Source organism: Acinonyx jubatus, chromosome E1, assembly GCF_027475565.1.
Source record: "Acinonyx jubatus isolate Ajub_Pintada_27869175 chromosome E1, VMU_Ajub_asm_v1.0, whole genome shotgun sequence".
Taxonomy (NCBI): Eukaryota; Metazoa; Chordata; class Mammalia; order Carnivora; family Felidae; genus Acinonyx; species Acinonyx jubatus.
In genome coordinates, this window is record NC_069397.1 from 34,737,959 (window position 1) to 34,760,932 (window position 22,974).

At 57.9% G+C, this 22,974-nt stretch overlaps 2 protein-coding genes across 4 annotated transcripts in view; both read right to left on the bottom strand.

Moving 5' to 3' along the window:
• Nucleotides 1-149: 149 nt before the first annotated feature.
• On the bottom strand, nucleotides 150-15,983 carry PDK2 (pyruvate dehydrogenase kinase 2). Of its 2 annotated transcripts, none has more exons than XM_027034048.2 (11): nucleotides 15,751-15,983; nucleotides 13,723-13,864; nucleotides 6,967-7,038; nucleotides 6,397-6,581; nucleotides 5,794-5,883; nucleotides 5,492-5,569; nucleotides 3,014-3,090; nucleotides 2,823-2,921; nucleotides 2,551-2,658; nucleotides 1,821-1,934; nucleotides 150-1,243 (listed from the first exon to the last, which is right to left on the bottom strand). In XM_027034048.2, the coding sequence occupies exons 1-11, from the start codon at nucleotides 15,866-15,868 to the stop codon at nucleotides 1,103-1,105; spliced, it is 1,224 nt and encodes a 407-aa protein (XP_026889849.2). In that variant the 5' UTR covers nucleotides 15,869-15,983; the 3' UTR covers nucleotides 150-1,102. The 2 variants fall into 2 exon arrangements, with proteins under 2 accessions (XP_026889849.2, XP_026889850.2); XM_027034049.2 differs by lacking the exon at nucleotides 15,751-15,983 and adding an exon at nucleotides 11,160-11,286 and having other exon boundaries at nucleotides 13,723-13,854.
• Nucleotides 15,984-20,633: 4,650 nt separating this feature from the next.
• ITGA3 (integrin subunit alpha 3) overlaps nucleotides 20,634-22,974 on the bottom strand; it is a 30,706-nt gene continuing 28,365 nt past the window's right edge. The window contains exons 26-27 of one of the 2 annotated variants that reach the window (XM_027034044.2): nucleotides 22,780-22,924; nucleotides 21,830-22,025 (exon numbers count right to left, since the gene is read on the bottom strand). In XM_027034044.2, the coding sequence (XP_026889845.2) occupies nucleotides 22,814-22,924 (111 nt within the window). In that variant the 3' untranslated portion in view covers nucleotides 21,830-22,025; nucleotides 22,780-22,813. Of the gene's footprint in view, nucleotides 22,026-22,779; nucleotides 22,925-22,974 lie in introns of both variants that reach the window. The other variant, XM_027034043.2, reaches the window with a different exon arrangement.

Genomic DNA, 22,974 nt, shown 5'->3' on the forward strand with positions numbered 1-22,974 from the left:
TGCTGTGCTCGTGGTAGACACTGAGTCATGCCCTGGGCTGGGTGTCCTGGGCGCGTCATATGGTAGTCACAGGGACCGCAGTCTGCGTGTGTTGTTTATGCATGTGGATCTCCTTCCCCCCCCCGCCCAGGAAAGCAGCCAGGACACGGTCTCATTCAATCTCCTCTTTACTGTGGATGTCACGGTCATCATCACAGCCACTAGGAGGAACACACAACTTTAACCCCCTGTGTGCTAAGGGGAAGGGTGGGGGCTTTCAGGGCTATAAAACTAGCTATGCACATAGAGCATTCTAGGGAGAAAGCCACCCCAAGCACCTGCGTGTCCAGGCACAGTGGGAGGTGGGGTCTGGAGCTCAGGTGGAACCGTGTGGGTGTGGGGCCGGCAGGTGGGTGTGTGCATGTGAGGACATGCCAGGGGAGGGCTTGGGAGGTGCCTGAGGGGCTCTGAGAAACTTGGCTGAGGGCAGCTGATCTCTGGGGCCTCCCAGGGTCTCCCACTTTAAGGGTGAGCCCTGGGTGAGAACTCCCGCCTCCTAACCTTGACCTTCAAAGCTCCGGGTGGAGGGAGGCGCTGTCGGACCAGGTCCCCAGCCAGGGGCCCAAGGGTGCAACCCCCTTTCTCCACCCGGGGACGCCCGGCTCCTTCCTAATGCTGACACTGGACGAGGGCCAGGGTGCCTGCACGGGCTGGGGGAGGAGGAGAAGGCAAGCAGGGTGTCCACTTGGAAGGTCAGGGCCGTGGAGGGCAGTGAGGGGGACCCAGGACCCCTGGCAGCAAAGTGGCAGCCCTCGTCTCAGAAGGAGGACGGCCATGGAAACATAGCTCTGGGACACCCCATCAGGATGGAGACGGTCCCCCGTCCTCAGGCATCGCCCACCGAGCCTGAACACCAGGGAGACTGCTTAGGGGTCTCCGTGGAGACAGAGATTGGCACTTAGGGGCCCCCCACGGACTGGTCACCATGATTTCCACAGAGACAGAAGCTGGTCATCAGGGGGAGCCTCCCCCCAACCTGGGGGGGCGCTGGGGAGGGTCACCGTGGTGGCCAGTCCCAGATTCAGCAGTCCATCCTCTCAGGTGCAGGGGAGCGAGGCGGCCCCTAGCTGACACGGTAGGTGGACGTGTTCTTGGGCTCCGTGCTGGGCATACACCAGTCGCCCGCCTCCTGGATGGTCTGGTAGTGACGCCAGGCTGACTTGTTGTAGACGGGCAGGCGTTCCACGGAGTCCGTGGACAGGGCCTGGAGAGCACTAGGGTCAGCTCGTCCCGCTTCCCAGCGCCTCACCCACTCCTCAGGAGATCGCCCTTTCCCCCCGGGTGGGTTGTGGTGGCCTCTGAACATGACCATGTCTGAGTCAGCCCAGCCAGGTGCCAGACACTGGCTGAGACAACTGACCCTGGCCCACAAAGGCCCACGAAAGGACCGGTCCCTTCTGTGCCTTGCTCCTGCCCATCCAGGGAGGCTGCTCACTGAAAGGGCCAGGGGGGCAGAGGGAGGGTAGGCTGTGACCTTGAACAGGCTCACGGACGCTGGGCCTCAGTCTCTTCCTGAGCTGAACGAAAGTTCTCTATGGTACACCCCTTCCTCCTGGGTATAAGAAGTCAAAGGCCCCCAGAGCAGGGGTCTTGGTCATAGACCGTGGACTTCCTTGAATTGCCTGCCGGGCTGGGAATGCCTGGGGTTGGGGAACTATAGCTTTGCTCGGATTCTCAGTCTGGAATGGGGAGAGGACTGGGGGTATGGAGAAGAAACCCAACAGCGGGCCGACACGCCAGGAAACCCCCACAGGCCGGGCCCTGCGGTCTCGGAGCCTCACCTTGAGGTAGATGACAGCATCGGTCCCAAAGCCCTCCATGGAGAAGAGCTGCAGGTCTCCCTGGAAGTACTTGGCATAGAGGCGGGAAATGGGGAGCCCGTACCCGAAGCCAGCCTACAAGGGGGCAGCAAGGGAGCGTGATGTGGAGGCTGGTGCTGGGCCTCCTGGAGTTGCAGGGACCCAATGTGCCGAGTCGGGGTTAGGGCCAGGGGATTCCCAGGATCCCCCGGGGGTGAGGGAAATGGGTCTGGTGGAGCCAGAAAGGCTGAGCCGTCTCAGCTGGGGTTGGTAGGAAGCAGGGGAGGCAGAGGAGCTTGGCCCTGGGAGCCAGTGGGTCTGGACAGGTCCAGGGGCTCCCGTTCCCACACCTCCTGCTCTGCTGGGAAGGCGGGGAGGTGCTGGAGAGTGAACAAAGCAGAGGGAGAGGCAGTAACTTCGTGGGGCGCTAGTGTGAGAGGGAGGGTTGAGGAAAGGTGACAGACAGATACCTGCAGGTCAGGTCAGAAGGCAGCCACAGGCTGGGGGGAGGGGGGGAGTGGGAGAGGTGCCCTCCCCACCCCCCAACCCCCCAGACTGGGAAAGGTGACTGACACCACACACAGCCATACGAGAACAAAGACCACGGGAATCGAGGAGGCAAGTGATGGGGACAGTGACTGTTTGATGAGGTGAAAAGACAGGCATCCTTTAGGAGGTGGGGGCGGGGGGGACTGGAGAGAAGCCGTCTCACCAGCGGGGTCCCTCCAGTGCCTGGCTGGGGGGTGGGGGCTGTGGAGTACATGTAGCTGAAGAGTCGCTCGATCTTCCTCAGGGGGACTCCCCCACCCCGGTCACTCATCTGAGGGAGACGGATATGTCGTCAGTGCTCACGCCACCCACACCCTGACACCCCTGACCCTCTCTTGGTCGTCCCCATCCCCAGGGTCTTCTCTGAGCCCATCTCATGGTGGGAGGGAAGTTCCCACCCCGCTGTCCTCCGGCCCCAAACCAAGAGCCACATACTTTGATGGACAGATCTTCCTCACCCAAGGCCACCATGACCTTGATAGGTGGGAGGACAAGGCTGGACTCGTGGCTTTCCACAGTTGCGCGCATGGCATTCTGTGAAGGGAAAGGGGGAAGTGATGAGTGGGAGCGGCCTGGCCCAACCACCCCCAACCCCACAGAGGGAGGGCCATCCCCCGCCCCCTTACCTTGAAGAGTTCAAAAAGCATGTGGTAGAGGTGGGAAGGGACATAGACCATGTGAATTGGCTGTTTGGAGTTGGAGGCTGCGGGGAAAGTCAAGACCAAGGATCAGAAAACTGTCGAGAGGTCACCATTCTGCATTCATTCACTCAGCACCTAGGACCCAGCACTCAACCACCCATCTATCGTCCAACCATCTGCTGGGCCACCCATCGGGCAATTGTTCATCCAGCTGTCCATTCGTTCGGCGTCCGTTCAACCATCTATCTGTTCATATGGTATCTATCCGTTATAAAATGTCCGTCCATCCATCTGTTCATCCATCCATCCAACCACTGATGTTTAATGGTCACCATTTATGCATTCCTCCAACTACCCATCCAGTGTCCATTCAACCATCCAACTGTCCCTCAACTATGCATCTATTCAAACATCTATCCTTCTCAGTTATCCATGCATTCGGAGGGTACAGACCCATCCTGCCCTTGATCCCCTGTTTATCGAGCCACCATCCATTCAAGAAGTATCTATCCATCCCATATCCAGCCTCCTAGCATTCACCCGGACACCAGAATCCCTGGGAGTTCTTTTTTTTTTTTTTTTTTAATGTTTATTTATTTTTGAGAGACAGAGCACAAGTGGGGGAGGGGCAGAGAGAGAGGGAGACACAGAATCCGAAGCAGGCTCCAGGCTCTGAGCTGTCAGCATAGAGCCCGACGCGGGGCTCGAACCCACAAACCACGAGATCATGACCTGGGCCGAAGTTGGATGCTTAACTGACTGAGCCACCCAGCGGCGCCCCCTGGAGAGATTTTTTTAATCCAGTGCGGGGAGGGGAGAGGTGCTCCACATGACTCTTAGAACAGCACTCTGCCCCTCAAGAATCGCTCTGGCCTGGAGAGTTTCTTGGTGTCTTTTCCAGGTACCTGGCACAGAGCTTCGTAGCAGGAGCTCAAAAAGTGTGCAGTGGATTATGGAATGAAGGAATCTCAGGCCCTGCGCTGGGCAGTGGGGCATAAAGTTGAATAAAACTCAGCCCTACCATCTTGGAAATTCAAGTCTGGACAAACACACAACTGACTTTCACATTGGGTGTGGTACCCAGAGCTATGTGCCAGGCCCTGAACTTGACCCCAGGGATACTGAAGTAAAGCAGCCTGTCTCTGCCCTTCTATCTTTGTCCCCAAGGAACTCAAACAGAGGTAGGTGGGTGCCTAACTATGTTTTCTAGGAGGTGCAGGAAGGCTTTTCCGAGGACCTGAACTTGAACTGGGCCTTAAGGATGTGGGCAGCATGACTTCCAGGCATGAAATACCTACCTAGGTTTCTGGAACCCAGGTAGGGGGCGGCTAAGGAGCAGGTGGGGGAGGGGAAGGGTATGGAAACTTCCAGATCCCTGATCGCCCTTTCTCCTATGCCCCTGATTCATCAGCAGGTCCTGGCCTCTCTATTTCTTTTTATCAAATCTACCCTCTTTTTTTCGTCTCTGCTGCCTTGCCCTCCCATGGATTCCTGCAGTGACCTCCTAACTGGTCTTCCTGAGGTCTCACCCACCCTCTGCAACCTCTAAATATCTTCGCAACGTAAGTCAGACCCTGGCATCGCTGTGTTTCAAATCCTCCGATGGGCTTCCCGCTGCACACAAAATCCCAGCTCCTGTCTGTGGCCATGGGCCCTGCGTGCCCTGGTCTCTGTCTCCAACCCCTTCCCGTCCATCTCACTGGTCCTGCTGGTCCCTGACCACCCCATCCAAAGTAGGACCCTTGCAGCCACCTTCTTGTATCCCCTCTTGCCTTCCTCTTTTGGTAATAGACACCCCCTCCCCCAAAGTTTTAATGGGCACGTGGCTGCCCAGCTAGACTGAATTCCCAGGCTCCCTGGCAGCCGGGCATGGCCAGGTGACTTAGGGGAGTGACTGTCCACCCCCTGAGCCCTGCCTTCTACGTCTTCTTCCCCTTCTCCAGCTGGAACTGAGACCTCAGGGTGGGTGGCGAGCTCTGACTGCTCTGCCCCAGGGGCTGGAGAGGGGGAAGCCTCTCTTTTAATTAAGCCACTGTTGTCTGGATTCTGGAAGGGCAGCCAAATTGATACCCTATTAAATACACCGCTCCTCGCCATCGCTGTCGTGTGACCTCATCTTGCTTCCTCCCCATCACTTGTCACCATCTGAAATTAGCTTGTTTATTATTTGTTCACTGGCTAACACCCAGCACCAAGAACGTAGCCTCCACGAGAACAGAGTGCCTCGCCTGGCGTGTTTACTGCCTAATAAATGCTTAATATAAATTAGTAATGATACTGCTAATAATAAGTCAATACTAGCTCTGCTTCTGCCCCATTCAGTGCTTTTCCTTTTTCTCCCCCCCCCCCCCCCCCCAGGTCTTTTCCTGACTCTCCCATATCACCTTCTACTCCGGAGCCCTTAGACAAACACACACACATACACACACACACACACACACACACACGGCCTTGTTCACTCACTATTGATCTCTTGGATCTCCAAGTCAGGGGAGGCCATGTAGTACTTGTCACACAGGAGCTTGGCCATATCATAGGCATCTGAGAGAAGAGAGGGGCCATTTAGGGAATGGGGTGGTCCCAGCAGGCAGCTGGCCCTCTTGGCACTGGCTTGGGCGGGGGGGGGGGGGGGTGGGCATCGCTAACATTACACCCAAGGGGACGAGGCCCCCACCCGCCGAGGAATGGCTCAGCCTCGGGCCAGGTGGCCTGAAGGGGGTCTCTGGGGCTCCTCCGTGTGGGTCAGCATGGTGGGCATGGCTTACCCTTCACCACCTCGGAGACGTTGCAGTTGGGGTCGATGCTGCCAATGTGTTTGGGGTGGGCCGGGTTGGTGCTGCCGTCAAAAATCAGGGCTGTAGGCAGGAAGGAAGGGTGCTGTCCGTGGGGCTCCCCTCCTGCCCCCAGGGCTCTCTGACTCCACCCCTATGCTTAACACCTCTCCCCCCCACCTCCTCCCCGTCTGGACTGTTTGCAGACCTGAAGTCTGCTCAGAGAGCCTCCTCCCCCACACAGCCCACATTACATTTCTTCCTCCTTCTGCTAAACCACTTACAAAAATGATTTTCCTCGCCCTGCATCAGAAATAATCTGAGCATGAGGAACTCATTTGATTTTCAACTGGTTACAATCTCTCAACAATCACAGTGAATACTTTGGGACTGGGGGACTCGGAACAGCAAACTGTTGCCGAAAGTACTAGAGGGTTTTGACGAATACCACACGGGACAGTGTGTAGGGAGGGAGCATGATTTTGCATCCTACAAACACGGAGAACAACACGCCTCGTTGCTGCCGTGTTCCTTCTCCGCCGTGGAGCCAGGATCCCTCTTTCGGGTCCTGAGCCACCTCCCCCAGCCCCTGCTCACTGTGCTGGTTGATGAGCATGCGGATGGAGATGCGGCTGAGGTAGAAGCGGTCCAGAAAGTACTGGATGTTCTGGTTGGAGACCGGGTCGTCGCCGTAGGTGTCCTTGTACTCCAGCACGCCCTGCGCCATGGTGGGCACCACGTCGTTGTGGCGGTTCCGGATGGTGATCAGGGCATCGGTGAACCTGTAGGGCACGGCGGCTGTCGGCCCCCCGCCCTGTCCCAACCCTGGGCCCCCTTGGGCTCCTCTGACGTCCTCTCCCCGAGTCTTCATTCACTCGACCCTTCCCAACCTGACGGACACACGGTGCCTTCCCCACTGCTTCCCAAGCCTGCCCTGAATCTCCCACCACCTGTCTGACAGCTGGGAACTCCTCACGGGCAGGGGCTCGGATCCCCCAGTCAGACTCAGGGACACCGAGGCCAGGGGCCAACTCCCCCCTCAGACTAGATAGCCTTGAGGACAGAGGTCATTTCTTCCATCCTCCTGGCATTTCTGCATCTGGGCTGTGACCCCGAGCCCCCTCGCCTGCACCTGCCCTCCTGCCCCCGGTGGAGGCCCTCACTCACTGGCTCAGGGTACGATGGTCCTCGGGGTCTTTGTCCAGGAACTCCATGATGTCCAGGAGACTTTGGACATACCTGTGTGCAGTGGGGGAGGGGGGACATGGCCTCAGCTCCAGGCCAGGCCCGGCCCCCCTTCCCACCTGACAGCTGGCCCCATGCCTGCCCCGCCCCTACGGTGGGCGGCACCCGGACGGCACTGGTCGACAGGCCGCACCACACGTTTTCCCAATGCGTTTCATCTGTATGCGGATCTCCCTGACAACACAGTAAGTTATGCAAGAACATCTCTCATTTGCTGGTCCCCCATATAGCACCTTTGCTTTGGGATCTAAGAATGGCAGTCTCAGGAGGGCACTGGACATCCTCCCAACCCCGGGGCCTCATGGATTACGGACCAAGATTCTGCAGTGAGAGGAGGCTGGAGCAAGTCACTTAACCTCCCTGAGCGCCCTTCACAGAAACCGACTGTAACATCTGACCTGTCGGGTTGCTGTTTCATCCCACGAGGCACGGCTGGCCAGCCCGGGGCATGTCGGAGCCCAGGCTCAGTGAGGATTATAGCCTAACACTCTGGGCTGGGCACAGGAGCCGTGCAGTCTGCCCAGGGGAGTGGATTTTGAAGGGCAGGTGGGAAGGACACAGGAGTGGGGCAGGCAGGCCCGGCCCTGGCCATGGGTGGGGCTGGAGCCCCCAGCGAGTCAGGAAAGCTCACTCCACTCCAAAGGCCCGACAGGGGTACGTGGCCGCCTGCTGCTCCCATCCGCAGGCCTCGTTGGGAGGCCAATTTCCTCAGGATCTACAAAAGAGCTAGGTAACCGGGGGAGTGTTAGGAAGTCCTGAACTCGGGGCAGCAGGGGACCGGCCGGTAAAAGGGAGTCAGGCCCACCCGTGGCAGCAGAGGGTATCAACCCAGAGCCTGTGTCAACCTAGAGCCCGTGAGCTGGGACCCCCGCTGTGCCCCGGCTGACATGCCCAGTCCACAGGCTGTTCTCCTGGGGAAGGCCACCAAGCGGAGCCTCTCTCCGGGAGAAACACTTCTAGCCAGCAGGAAGGGGCTGCCTGGGGCAGAGGGCTGTGGGGCCCAACAGTCTCTAGGAGAGGCCCCTCCGCAGCAGGAGCGTTCCTTTGTACACAGTGCTTTGACCTTGACAGGTATGACGAGCAGGAATTAGCCCCGTTTCACAGGTTCCTCAACTGAGGCCTGAAGCAGCCGTACAGCTGGGAGGTGGTGTAAGAGAAGACTCAAGCCTCCGGCACTCTTGCCACCCCGTAGTGCCGTCTGCTCAAAACGCTCACCTCTGTGTCCCCGCGGGTCCCTCTGTGCAGAATACCCTTCCCCCTTCACCTACCAACCGCTGTCTTCCCTCTCTTGCTTCAGACAGCGGAGGAGAGAGTGGGAGAGCTGGCTTGGGGGCTGGCTCTACTGAGTCGCCTTCCCGGCTTTCCCGCTTCGTGGCTGTGTTGCCTGTGTAAGTCATGCAGCCTCTCTGGGCCCGAGTTTCCGCCTCAGGAAAACGGAGGGTCTTGTACCTACTGCTATTGCTACCTTTCAGTGAGGGTCGAACGTGACCATTGGCACAGTGCCTAGCACACAGTGAGCACTCTCTAGATGTGCGTCCTTGTCACGAGTGGAGGTTTAAATGTCGCGCTGGGCTTCAAATCCACGTCTGTCTGACTCCAAGTCCACACCGTGTGGCCAGCTGCCCGCCACCTACACTGGTCCTCATAGTGCTGGGGCCAATGTGATGGCGGCCGGCATTTCCAGGGGGCCAGGCTCGGACAGAGCTCGGCCCTGTGCTTGCCTGCTCCCCTACGTTAGCCTCCGCGTTAACCAGGGAGCTAGGTGCTCCTGCTGCACCCATTCCACAGATGAGGGGGCTACCGTGCAGAGCAGGGCCTCTCTCTCTCTCTCTCTCTCTCGCAGGCTGTGTGCCGCCAGATCCCTGTTCCACCCCCTCACCGCCATGCCCAGGATAAGCTTCACGCTCAGGATTCTGGGAGGGCGAGGGGATCTGGGGAGAACACCTGCAAGGGTGCAAGGCTGGGGTAGGTAGAAGAGAGGAGGGGGAGGAAACCAGCTGGGGAGTGGAGCCCAGAACCCCTGGGTTAGAACCCCTGCCGGCCTGCCTCGAAGGGCCTTTCCTTCTGGGGAGTAGTCCTCCCAGGTGGACTCTCAGGAGGGGAGAGGAGAGGATGGGAAGGATTTTCCCAGAGGACCCCAGCCCCCGCCTGAAGCCTTGCAAGGTCTGCTGCACCGGATGTCACGATCGGATCCTAAAGGGAGAGGCACCGGGGAAGGAGTGAGGCTCGCTGGCTCCCGCGCTGCCCCCCACTCCGAGGGCCGGAGAAAGAACTGGGCTCAGACCCGGGAGGCCCGAAAGCGGTGGTGCAATGACAGGCATTCCACTTCACTTCTAAGTTTATCCGCCCCCCAAACCCATGGCCGGACAGAGCAGGCCCAGCCGGCAGCGGGGGCCCGACACAGCTGCCCTAGGGAAGGCCTGGGCCTGCCGACCTCAGCAAATCAGGCCCCGGGGTGCCTGCCTTCTGGGGCCTTCTAGCCTGCCCAGAGCCCTGGATTTGGGAGGCGGGGGAGGGGTGGGGGTGGCGGAACATGTGGTGAGGTGGAGGGGGTGAGCGCACACCATGCAGTAACGTCCACAGCCGCTGGGAATAAGAAGTGTGAATGAGGCCGTGGCCATTTGAGGAGGGGGAGGTGACAGACCTGTCCTGCATCGTCCAGATGGAAGCTGCTCTGTGGAGGGGTGCTGGGTGCAGTCCCTGAGCCAGGCAGACTCGGGTCCTGTGGCTACAGAAGCCGCTGAGCCGCTCAGGTCCCCGGCTATAAAGTGGGGTTCACGGCAATAGCACTCTGAGGTTCTCAGTCTCAACTCTGATCCTGGAAGGAGTGGGTGAGGGGGTCGGTGACGATTTGGCCCCAGCCCCAGCCCCATGCCTGGGGTACGGCGGGCCCTGGGTTCTCAAGGGCCGTGGTTCCTGTAGGGTTGGGGTGCGGGGTCTAGACCTCACTGACGGGCAAGGGAGGTTCATGAGAAGGTGCTGGCCATACGGCCCCCGGCCCCTTTCCCTGCCACCCCTTGGTGGCAGGAGATTCTTAACCTCACTTAACCCCCTACCTTCTGGAAGCACACGCCTACCAGCGCCACGCCCTCCTCCTTGGGCTGGCTTTCTCTCCTGCTCCGTGCTCAGCATCCCTAGGCGGCACACGTTCCGATAAGGGGAGCCCTACTGTCTGTGGAGGACTCGCTTCGTGAGTGTGGAAACCTCTGATCCACGTCGCTGCCCACTCCCCCCCACCCCCCCACCCCCACCCCCACCCCCGCCAAACACAGCACTCTTCCCCTCCCCTTATGAACGCAGCCACCAGGTCACAAGGCCGCCGCTGGAGTCCCGGCTCTCTCACCAGCAGCCTGAGTGATCTCACACCTGTGTCTTCACCTCTCTGAACCTCAGCCTGCTCATCTATGAAACGGGGATAAAAACAAGGCCTCCTTCCTCGGGCGGTCGGGAGCGCTAAGTGCGGGAATACACGGACATGCCTAGTTCCTGATGCACAGCAGGCCCTCCGGGTCTGTTTGCTTTGGTCATTGCCATCGCTATTATTACCACATTGTCTAAGAGAACCTCGGCCACAGTCACAGATCTTTGGCCTGTAGGGACTGCCGCCCCGGAGCTCAGGGCATCTAACGGTGGCATATGCCCTTAGAAACAGGATGGAGCCCCATTTTACGAGGGAGGAAGCCAAGGCTCAGGGAGGCCAGAGGCTTGCCAAGGATGAAGGGTCCAGCAAGCAGCAAAGCCAAGCCTCAAAGTCAAGTGTCCTGACACCGACACCAACGACCAGGGCTTTCTACTCTCTTCCAGTCGCTTCCAAAACAGGCGCCCTCTGCACCAGGTCTGTCTGGTTGAAACAATTTATCAGGTTTATTTAAAACCAGGAATGCTCAGCTTGTCCACATTGACCCTCCACCCTTGCCTAGACTCTCTCGGCAGCTGAGAAACTCGCTAGCTATCGCCACATCTTAGCACCACTGCCTCTGATCGCATTTGCACAGGCCTCTCCCATTTCCCAAGGGACGGCATTTCCTCCCTACCCATCAGACTCTGAGGACAGTGGCCCTCCTGCCAGGCTCCTTGGTATGTTGTCCCCCTGCTGTCGTGCGAACCCTGCCCACCTCCACCTCTGCGTCCAAGCTCCTGGAGGAGGTATGCACTCTCTCACAGGCAGCCACCTCGTCCCCATCGGAAAGTCCTTCCTCCCCTCACACTTCAGCTTCTCTTACTGCGGCCGATGCCCGTTCTCTGGAAAAAAAACCTCAGCAGGCTTCTCTTCAGTGCACCAGGACACTCACTCTAACAGTCCCGTTGCCTGCTCTCCTGTGAGTTAAATCATCCACCGGGAGGGGTTCTCTCTTGTCTAACTCCGCTCCCACCTTCTGTTGCTGGACGCCACTTCCAAGCTTTCGGGGAAGAAAAGCCAGGCCAAGCCCGCCCATGTGCAATTCATTTTCAGGAGTGGCCTGTGCAGGAGCCTGGGGGCGTCACGGGCAGTTCAGCAGCTCCCTGCTCCCCTACACCCTGACAGACATCCTCCGGCTCTCCTAGGAACACGGCGTCCCGGGAGGGGCCCGAGAGGGCCTGTCTTGGAGTCAGGGACCTGCTGGAGAGGCAGTCAGCCAGTCAGCCGGGCAGAGCCGGAGGAGGAGCGGGGGACCAGATGGCACCTTCTGTCTCCTCCCTGCGACTTCCACATGCCCCATGGTGGGAAATACCGGCTGGCTCAGATGTCCTGCACCTCAGAGGGACAGGGCCCAGCGAGGGGTGACCTGGTGGGGCTATAGGAAGACCAGTTTCCGCCCTCCCCCACCCCCACCCCCCTTCACAGCTTGTATCCAAAGCACTATAGGCACAGAGTGAGGTCTCAGAGGCCTGCCTCTACACCTTGGCACTGGCAGTTCCAAGGCCTGGAATGCCCTTCCCTTCCCTTTCTTCTAGTTCTAGGCTCACGGAGGCACCCTATAAGGCCCAGGGATGTATTGCCTCCGCTATGCGTCCATTTCAACTTCCCCACAACTTTCTGCTTCTTTTTCTAAACGTTTGTTAATTTTGAGAGAGAGAGAGAGCATGTGCATGCGAGGGAGAGGGGCAGAAAGAGAGAGGGAAAGCGAGAATCCCAAGTAGGCTCTGTGCCACCAGCGCAGAGGTGTGTGCGGGGCCGAAACCCCTGAACCGAGATCATGACCTGAGCCGAAATCAAGAGTCGCCCAATACACTGAGCCACCCAGGCAGGTGCCCCTTCCCCACAACTTTCTGACTCAGTGTGCACCTTCTATGTGCCTGGCCTTGTGCACAAAACGCTTTCCTTACTGCGTCTCATTAAATTGGAGAAAGTCCTGCGTGTGCCTATCCACGCGTAGCAAAAATGCTGGAAAGGCCCCAATAAAACCTTATGAAACGCTACCAGTGTTGGGTTACGGGGTGGAGGGTAGTGGCTGGCATTCTCTTCTAGCTGCTTTTCCGTGTTTTCCAAATGTCAAAGTGGGCATGTTATACTTCTACAATGAGGAGAAAAACCTAACCGATGTTACTTTTGAATAATATTTTGGTTCTTGGGGGGCGCCTGGATGGCTCAGTCGGTTGAGCGTCTGACTTTGGCTCAGGTCATGATCTCACGGTGCGTGAGTTCGAGCCCCGCGTCCGGCTCTGTGCTGACAGCTCGGAGCCTGGAGCCTGCTCCGGATTCTGTGCCTCCCTCTCTCTGCCCCTTCTCTCTGTCTCTCAAAAATGAACCAACATTAAAAAATTTTTTTAATATTTTGGTTCTGAAGTAAAAGTAACTCTTCTTCAGCAGCTCACTGCTCCCACTACTGCCTATGGAGCTCTTAATTTACCCACTCTGCTCCCTACCAGATCGCAGGCTCCCTGAGGGCAGTTGCTGCTGCTGTTTCCCGTACCCAGCATGGCCCTGGGCTCACAGCAGGTGTGGACCCATGCTCCTGAATCCAACAGGGATCCACAGCCACATCACACCATTGCCAGAAGAGCCAGCAAAGGGCTTCTGCACAGGTACCACCAAAGACCAACAATGATTAGCCACTTTCGTGCCCCTTACAAACTCCTGTTTGTTCTTCACGTGACTGGCCACTGATTGATGCCATCCAGTTACTTAACCTGGGACAGAGTTCTAGAGTGAGCTTTGCTGAGGATTTCCCTCTGCTACTGCTACGACTTTTGGGCCTTGCCCCTCCAAAGTTCTTGGGGGTAGGTACTAGGCCTGGGTCTGAGTGTTTCCCAACATCCAAAACAGTCTGACTTGTAGCTTGGATTACATAATTTGAAAATTCATTTCATTCTGTTTCCCTGGCCCTACAATGTTGCCCCAGATAAACATTACCCGGTAGGTGCTGGCTTTTCAGAACCAGGGCCAGTGGCGAATGGCGACATGAGCTTGGTTTGAGTTTCGGCTGCAGAAAATGATTTCCCAGGGGGATCCTGGGTTTCCAGAGGAAGGAGAGTGGTTAAGTATAGGGATGGCCCACAGGCGTGGAGGCTAGGAGCTTTATCTTGGCCTCGCATTCCACTTGACCTTGGGCAACTCTCTAGCCTCTTGGAGCCTCTGTGCTTCCCCACTGTCCCCACCTCCCTCAAGGCTGCTGGAAGCACAAAGACTCCATCTCTGAGCCCAGGGGCATCTGGCAGCGGCATGGGCAGTGGAGTGGGAGTGGCCAGGGGTCTCACCAGCTCTGGACCAGCTGTACCGAGGGCGTGCTCAGCACCCGGTCGGGAAGCAGGTTAATCTCTTTCATGATGTTGGCCAGGCGCACGGGCAGCTCCTGCCTCAGGAAGGTGAATGACGTTTTCTCACAGGCATTGCTGGACCCTAGAGGGAGAGAGAGAGAGGGGAGCCCACCCAGCTGCAAACCACTGGAGCCACTGATCATCTCAGGGTGAGGTGGAAAAAAATCCTTCATTTCCTGAGAGTGCAGAGAAGCGACCAGGGGCACAAAGCAAAGCAGCTCTCCTAAGCCCCTGCACTGCTCTCACCTCCATACCACCCCTCCGAACCCTCTTCAAGCTTGCGTCCTCTCCCCAGCCCCCACTGACCCCTGCTTGCCTTCTACCACAGGGGACAGGGCCACTCCCAGGCACTCTTGGAGCCACCTCTGGCCTAAGCGATCTCACTTTGTGTCTTTCTGTCTCTCTTAGCAGAAGCTCCAACTGCAGACTAGAGGGGGTGGGGTGGGGCTGATCCAGGTGGGCAGAGAAGCCCGGGAAAACCACCCCTTCCCGGGGCTGGAAATGGCCGAGGGGAGCTAAGCCTGGTCCATCGCAGCTGCAGGGGCCCAGCGTCATTGTGGGCCCAGTCCGTCCTCACCTAGGCTGGTCTTGATGACCACTGTAGAGTTGCTCCTGCATTAATGCCTGCCTGTGGGGCAAACAGGGCCCAGGCTTGGGAACCCAAATACTTGATCCTTGGTCTGGCTTCAAGATGAAGACCAAGTGATAGACTAAGGCCATGGCCTAGGGTCAGAAGACCTAGATTCGAGTCTAAGTTCTGCTCCCAACTCTGCCACCAAGGGCATGTCACCGTCCTTCTGAAGATCTGTTTCCCCCACTGCACTACAAGTGGACCCAACCCTACTATGAGCCCCACCTAGCCCATTTCTATAACTGGGGTCCAGTTTGGACCGGACAACTGCTGGTGGCTGGGAATGGGCCCAGGAGGCTTTCCTACACGGGGACAGCTCGAACAGGGCAGGGGGACAAGCAGACAAGTCCTGGGGAACAGGGGCCCTGTGTCCTGGCTGCCACCTCCCCACCCCCTCCCATTGGTGACGCAGCTGTAACTCGAGCCAGGCACTGTCTCTTCAACTCTTGAGAGACCTGGGCATCCCCTCCTAATCCCCAGCTGGCACCACGGAAATACATGTAGACAGACAGGGCCCACACAATGCCTGTTTCAGTCGCCACACTGGCACAGCTTTGCTTCTGCTCCAGAGGCGCCCCCAGCACGCTGCTGGTGGGTGATCCTGGCCCAGAAACCTAGGGACAGCCAAGGTTGCAAGCCTCCTGACTCCACCTCATGGTGCCCCAGGCCTTGGCCCGGTTGGGGACAGGGAGCCAGGCCCAAACAGATTTGCTCTTCAAGTGTCCTTGCCCACTGGGACAGCTGGGGGCCAGCTCCTTCAGCGGGTAGAGGCATAGGGGCCAGCGACCTCCCTCCTGTTGACACTTTCTGAAAGAGCCTGGGCCCCACCTGACCCCAGGGTGCCCAGCCCAGCCCAGGTCTTCTTCCAGATGGTTGCACCTCCCAATCCTGCCTTGTTACTGCCACCAGCATCCCCGCCCTATTTCCTCTCCAACTCCTACCCTTTGAGCCACTAGGGCAACCACCGTTAACCCTTTCTGTCTGGATATATGCCACTCCCTTCCTGCCCTAACATCACCGCCTCATCGCCCCTTACTCCAAGACCTCTCGCAAAGCCCAGCAAGACACCTGGACCCCTCCTTGTCAGTGCTCCCACTTCCCATTAACGACCTAGTCCGGAGCTCTTCCCCAGGGCACCTTAACCCTTTCAGGGCCAGTCCCGCCCCCCCCCCCCTTTAACCCTTTCCTGCCTGGTACCCTTCCAAGCAACCCTTCGCTGTCACGCAGGGCCTTTCTTCTCCTCCGCATTGATCCTTCAAGACCAGGGCCTCTTCACTTACCGCCCCCCGGCGCCCCGTGGGCCCCCGCGGCCAGCCGCCCCCCCGCGCACTCCGTACCGAAGTCCAGAAACTGCTTCATGGACAGCGGGGACGGGGAGAACTTGCTGAAGTGTTCGATGTACTTGGGCGCCCCTGCCAGGGACGCATTTTTCAGCAGCGCGCGGACCCAGCGCATGGCGGCGGCGGCGGCGGCGGCGGCCGCTGCTCGGGCTCGGGCTCCAGTCCCTCCGCGGTCAGCGCTGGCTCTAGCGGCGGCCCAGCCCGGACCAGGGACTGGGGCCCGCGGTCTCCTCCCCGCCCCGGTCCCGGCAGTCCTCCAAGCCCCGGCCAATCGGCTCGTCGAGGTGCTCTGACGTCGCCAATGGCCGCTCACAAACAACCCCGGCAGAGCCAATCGCCTCTTGCCCCGGCACGTGGCTCCCCCTGGACCCGCCCCCTTAACCCGTCCATGCCCGGCGAGGCCCGTTGTTTTCTTGGGTAGCACCGAGGGCCCGCCCCCCGAGCGTTCGTTCCGCCCTTTCCTCCTCCGGGCCAAGCCCCGCTTAACCCCTGCCTCCCCAGAGGTCCGTTATTCCTCCTTTTCACTTCCTTTCCCGCGCTCTCCCCGAATCTCCTTCGCTCGCCTTCCCTGAAATTATCCGGATAGTTTTCAACGAATCCCTTCCCTCCCAAAGGGACCTGTTTCACCCGCCCGGATCCGCATTTGCGCTCCCCAAGGGGGACGGTCTGGTGGGTTCCCGGTCCGGATGACAGTGATTTAGACTGGAAATGTTTGCAAACTTCGGGATCAAGATGCAAGCCCATGCTCACCCCTCCTACAGATTTGCCCCCACCCGCTTGCACACAGATCCAAGCGGCTCGGGAAAAGGCGACACCCAGAGTCAAAACCCTAACGACTGGCGGCGGCGGAGGCAGCCGCTAGCATCGGCGCTATGAGTGCAGTTTACAAAACACTTATTTTATTATTCTCTACTCATTTGACTTGAGAAAGCGACCATTTTCGCCCTGGGCTTCCTTAGAGAAAGGTCCTGGCAGGTGATCTGTGCTGGGGATTGGGGAGCCCTCCCTTCCCCAGTAGCCCTGAGCTCTCATAAGAACTTGGCGCCCCCTCTCGTGGTGGTACGTCCTGACCCCGCCTTGCCCCTTTGATGTTTTCACTCTTTCTCTGTTCAGTTCTTGGGCCCCACTGACCAAGTGCCCAATAGGCTCTGGGCTTTGTGCTGGGAACAGGAAACACAGAAAGAATAAAGACGTAGTCTTTCCCCTTGATCGTTTCATTTCTCAGTTTGGGAGGTAGCTGCTTAAGTAAGTAAGTAGTTGCTATATAACAATGTATTACAGTCACCACCGAGCTATGTGGAAGGCTTCACAATGGCAGGGACTCTTAGCTGAACGAATAATAACCTATGTGCTGGGCACTGTTTGCATGCGTTATTTTATTTAATTCTCCAGATGGCTCGATTGTGCTGTTATTGTCCCCATTATATAAATGAGGAAACTGAGGCTCAGGGATCCTTCTCAAATGCAAATCTGAACTTGTTTTCTGTTGTTGTTTTTGTTTGTTTTTTTTAGTTTTATTTATTGAAGTCACCTCTGCGCCCAACACGGGGCTCAAACTCACCGCCCAGAGATCAAGAGTCCCATGCTCTTCCAACTGAGCTGGCCATGAACTTGTTACCTCCCTTGCTCACAGCCGTTCAGTGGCACTCCACTTCTTACTGGCGCCTTTCCTGCTGCTGCATGATGTGCTTTGGCTTAACTCTCCAGGTTCATCTCTCCATATTCCCCTGCTTAACTCCCAGCCATAATCATCTACTGCCTTGAACCAGCCTCCAATCTCCAAGACGTTACAAAGGCTGTCTCTTCTGCCGAGATCATTCTTTTTTCTCACCACCTGCTCCTTCTTCAAGTCTCTGACCCTACCAGGCTGGGTTATGGGTTCCCTCCAAGGGCTCCTTGGACCTCCCAACCTTAGCACTTTTTCGGGTCTTATCACACTGAGTGGAAATCGTCGGCTGACTCCTCTGTCTCCCCCACTAGACTTGAAGATTCAGGAGGGCAGGGATGTCTGTGTCTGTGTAATTCACTGCTCGATCTCCAGCCCCAGGTATAGCACCTGGCACACAGAAGGGAAAAGAATGTGAAAATAGAATTGGGGTCACCACGGAGACATGCCACAGAGGCACCAGGGAGGAACAACGAAACATCCTTCCAGCTGGCAATTACATCATTGATGATGTTGGTGAGTGCAGTCCTCAAGATGCCAGGAAGAGTATGTGGCATACTACATGTAAAAAGCCCGGCTCTGGGGGCGCCTGGGTGGCTCAGTCGGTTAAGCGTCCGACTTCGGCTCAGGTCATGATCTCGCGGTCCGTGAGTTCGAGCCCCGCGTCGGGCTCTGTGCTGACAGCTCGGAGCCTGGAGCCTGTTTCAGACTCTGTGTCTCCCTCTCTCTGACCCTCCCCTGTTCATACTCTGTCTCTCTCTGTCTCAAAAATAAATAAACATTAAAAAAAAACTTAAAAAAGAAAAAAAAAGCCCGGCCCTGGGCCTGGCACATAGTAAATAATCAGTAAATAGCAGCTATTACTATTATTGTCAAAATTTAAGTAATAATGAGAAGGCTGTAAGCCCTGAGGCTAGGTGTAGGAGAGAGATTTCCCGTGATCCTCTCGTTAGTGCTGGACTTCTGAATTTTTTTTTTAACGTTTATTTATTTTTGAGACAGAGAGAGACAGAGCATGAGCGGGGGAGGGTCAGAGAGAGAGGGAGACACAGAATCTGAAACAGGCTCCAGGTTCCGAGCTGTCAGCCCAGAGCCCGACGCGGGGCTCGAACTCACGGACCGCGAGATCATGACCTGAGCCGAAGTCGGACGCTTAACCGACTGAGCCACCCAGGCGCCCCAAGTGCTGGACTTCTGTAATGTGGCCTCTGTGCTTAGGTCTGCAAAGCTTGCTGCAGGGTGATAACGGGAGTGGCATGGTGTGGTCAAGCTAGGTTTAGGTGATGCTGAGGTAACCTCCACCCACACCATGCCCAGATTTCCCACTATATATACAATGCAGGTTGGTGGGGGGCGGGGAGGGGGGGCTCTCAATCCAGGCTTCTACAGCAGCAGCAGCAGCAGCAGCAGAGGAGGGAAAGCCCGGGAGGGCCTCGCCCAGCAATTAAGTCTCTCAGCCCAGAATCGATCCGCTTCCCTTCTGCTCACAACTCACTGGCCAATATTAGTCACATGACCTCATCCAACCCGGAAGGCCCAGGAAGTGCCATCCAGCCATGTGCCCAAAGGGGGAGAATCACCTTATGGGTCCTTCTAGTGACACAAAAGCCGAGACCCTCTTGGGGAACAGTTTGGAGGTGCTACAACTCCAAGGATCTCCAGAAGCTTGACATGATCGAGGACCCTTTTATATAAAGTGGGTATTGCCGCCTCTCTACCATGATGTTTCTTTCATAAAAGTGTAGCACCAGTCCTGAAAATGACTACTTACACTGTGGTGTGTGTGTGTGTGTGTGTGTGTGTGTGTGTGTGTGTATGTGTGTGTGTGTGAGAGAGAGAGAGAGAGACAGAGAGAGAGAGAGAAAGAGAGACAGAGACACAGACAGAGAAAGACTGTGTTCTCATCCAAGCATAAACAGTCTGTCATACACACACACACATACACACACACATATATGAGACTGGGGGCTGAGCCTGTGAAGGTGGCCAGAGGAAAGCGTAGATCCCTAGACCCCACCTTTTTTCATAAGTAGAAAGTGTCTGCAAAAGACAGGAGTGAGCTGGACTGAGCTCTGCAGCTGGACTTTGCCACCCCACGCGTGGTGTTACTCCCGACTGAGCGAATAACCCAGGTTTTGAAAAATGAACTGGGGGTTCCGATTATTATTGGTTCTGAGAGCTTTGGGTAGTGGCTGGGGTTTTCCTGGAGGAAGTGGAGCTTCCACTGTCAATCATCCCGGAAAGGGGCAATCCCAGCCCAGAAAGTGAGGGGCAGTCAGTGAGGCAGGCTGGGAGACACCCAGGCAGACATCAGCAGGGGGTCCTGGGAGAAAAGCCTGGGTTTGTGGGCTCTCAGAGCGGCTGAATAGAGGATCTGCCTCTAGGCTTCACTGAGTAGTAATTTTCAGCCTCTGGGGAAATCTTCCAAAGGCCATAGCTTTGAGGACGATTGACGGAAGGACCCAAACCACAATTCAGGACAAAGAAGTCATGGGGAAAGCTCCGTCCTCCCAGTCCTCCCAGGCTCGTATGGAAAGGGGGCCTTAGGGAGAGCTTGGCCCAATAATGTGGGCCAAGGGGGCTCAGTACCGAAGCAGCCCTGGAGCAGTGACCACAAGACTAGGACTGCAGGTACCCCTGCCCAGAGTCTGCGCAATAGATACTAGGACCTTTCCGTCTTTCCAGTCTTGGGTCCCTGGTTCACCCTCTGATCTACTCAACATGGTGCCTAGGGGCGGGGGTTTGGGTGCAATTGCAGAAAAGCAGGTTCTTATTTGAACCCAGCCACTGGATGAAGGTTCTTGGCTCTCCGCCCTTGCACTCAGCCTCCCTGCACCAGTATCCAGGACTACCTGTTTCTATACAGCAGAGTAGCTTTTCTGCCTCTTCCGGACCCTGCACATCACCACCTCTCCCTCCCTCCTCCCTCCCCAGGGCCAGCACACTGTGCACCAAGAAGCCATTTGGGATTCTATCCAGTCTACTCAGGTCCCCTCCCTGACTTTAGGTTCTGGATCTCAGTTATATGTCCACGACCATCCCTTAGACCAGCACATCACTGAGAGCAGGGGCTGGTATGTCCCCCTCCCCACCTCTAAGATCCCTCCCCGCACCTGGCATTGTCCACCCAGGGGTCAGCTAGATGACATCATTATCCAACAGACCGAACTGGGGTTGGTACAGGGTGGGGGTGAATGGAGGCCGATGCAGTGCATAAAAACTGGGAGCTGTTTATTGGTCGCCTGAGAAGCCTATATACAAAGAAGGCACAAGGAGGGGGAGGGAGCCTCCCGCTACAGTACCATGGAAGGGGACAGGGACTGGAAAAGGGAACCGCCAAGTGGCAGGGGTCAGGAGAGGTTCCCTGGAACCGGCCTCAACTTCTAGACTGGGCCTCAGGACCTACCCTCGGGGGAGGAGGCAGAGCTAGGTTGGCTCTGAGAAAGCCAAGGACAGCCAAGAACTCTCCTTCTAGGTCCCCTCCCCATGGTCAGTGAGGGCAGAAGAGGTTCTGCCCAGGGGGCAGGGCCAGGGCTCCCTCCCTGTTCTACATTCAAGTGTCGCTCCCTCTGTGATCTTGGGTGTGTTGGGGGGGGGGGGGGATGGTCTCTCCAGGCCTTCAGAGGCCTGCGCAGTAGTGGTGGGTAAGAAGTGGTATCTCCTCTCTACGTCCAACATCTCCTTGGCCCGGACTGGTCCCCTCCTCTGCTGAGCGTTCCACTGAGTTCCCAGGGCAGTCCCGCTGCCACCTGTCGAGCTGGCCGGCGGCTTTTGCCCATCTTTGTTCCTCCAGACTGCTCTCCTCGCCAGTGCGGGCCGTGGCCGAGGAGAGAGGCTTCACAGAGGTCCGTGAAGGAAAGCCATCTCGGGGGCCTTCCTTCTAGCTCACTCTGCTCTTGGGTCTGAGCACGCCCAGTCCTGCAAACGCCACGGGGGGCAACCTGAGGCAGGCCCCCGCGCCCTCTGGCATGGGTGCCGGGAGCTGGGGGCCCGGCGCGCCGTTCCTTGTCAGTAGTTTTAGACTTAATAGCAGAGTCAATCCAGTGACTATGGCTCAAGATGGGTCCAGTGTGCATGGGGGAGGTGTCACCACAGCGGGGGCATTTTCCTCCTGGCTCTGGTGGAGGCCCTTTGGCTTGGTTTTGGCACCGGCAGAGGCAGGGCCACGCATGTCCACGCGCCAGCCGTGGGGCACAAGCACAGGCCACAAGCAGGGGGGCCCGCGTGTGTCCAGGGCCCAGGGCTGCGGTGAGCACTGCAGGGCCCGCGACCCCGGCCCTCCTGCGGGGAGCCCGTGGCCGGATAGCCCACGCGCGTGCTCGAAGAGGTGCGTGTGCCTGAGTCTGCTGCTGCCAGCCAAAGGCAGTGGCCCCTGTGGACCGTCCGGGGCATAACTTATGATAAATAGAAGGGGGCACCAGGGGGAGCAGGGGTGGGATCGGGGAGGACATCAGTAGTATCGGTCCCGACTCTGCCAGCTGGTGACCCAGTGCTTCTTGGTAGGCACGGTGCTCCCTGGAGGCGGATAGCGCTCCTCCTCCCGGATCCGCACCGCGTGGTACTTGGGCATGATCCGGTAATAGCGGGTCCGCTTAAAGAAGTCGCACTGCATTGGGGTGGGGGGTGGAGAAGAGGAAGGGTATCAGCGATCCAGCAATCCGGGCCGCAGGAAGTTGTGCCCAGCCGCTTCCTCCCCCCACCCAGAGGCCCTCAAAGCCGGGACCCCCTGACCCAAACACATGCCATCTCCCTGCACCACGACAGGGAGGGCGAGGTTGCCCACCCCACGCCCCAGAGGAAGGAGGAGCTGAGGAGGGCAGAGAGGAGAAGGGAGGCAGATGGAGACAGAGGCGGGGCACTGAGATTGTTGATGAGCGGGCCAGGATGGGTGGTGGTCTCCCCCGACCATGCCGTTGGGGTGGGGGTGGGTCCAGTTTGTCGCCTGGGGGTGGGTGGGGGGGCTCCAAGGAGGAAAAGTACTAGTTCCCAGGAGAAGGACTCTACTAGTCCCGTCCTTCTCAGGAGGTGTAGACTCACTCCGGAAGTTTGCTGTGTGGCCTAGAGATGGGGCCTCGCCTTGGCCTTGCTCCTTTTCCAAGAAAGCTTTCCCAGAAAGCCAAGGGGCACGGGGAGCATTTTATGGCCCCCTCTTGGGACCCCAAGTCTTCAGGGGAGGCAGTGAGAAGACACGTTGAGCTCTCCCAGGGAGTGGAGTGAGACCAGTGGCCTGCTTTTAGGGGTGGTGCTGGGGACAGAGTGAAGTGCAGAGAGGGCCCATAGGGAGGAGGAGCGGATAGGACAGAGTCAGAGGCCCCGGCCAGCTGCGAGGCTCAGGGAAGAGGGCCCGGAGGCCGCGTTACCCGGGTGGGCCGGGGGGGCGGGGGACTGCCCCCCTCAGTAGTCGTCGGTCAGCCTCTCTGTCTCTGACGGCTGGCTCTTCATTTCCGCCTTCTGCCTCTTAGCTTCATACAGGGCGCGAGTGCGGGCTCGCTTGAAGAAGCCGCACTGCGGAGGGGAGGAGGTGGGGATGGGCCATCAGGGGGAGCTGGGGGGTC

Excerpts from the sequence above, each read along its gene's own strand:
- PDK2 (XM_027034048.2), bottom strand. The coding sequence starts at position 15,868 with ATGCGCTGGGTCCGCGCGCTGCTGAAAAATGCGTCCCTGGCAGGGGCG. Across the intron at positions 2,922-3,013 it reads TGCTTTTTGAACTCTTCAAG|AATGCCATGCGCGCAACTGT; the intron begins GTAAGGGGGCGG and ends TTCCCTTCACAG. Across the intron at positions 1,244-1,820 it reads ATGCTGTCATCTACCTCAAG|GCCCTGTCCACGGACTCCGT; the intron begins GTGAGGCTCCGA and ends AGTGCTCTCCAG.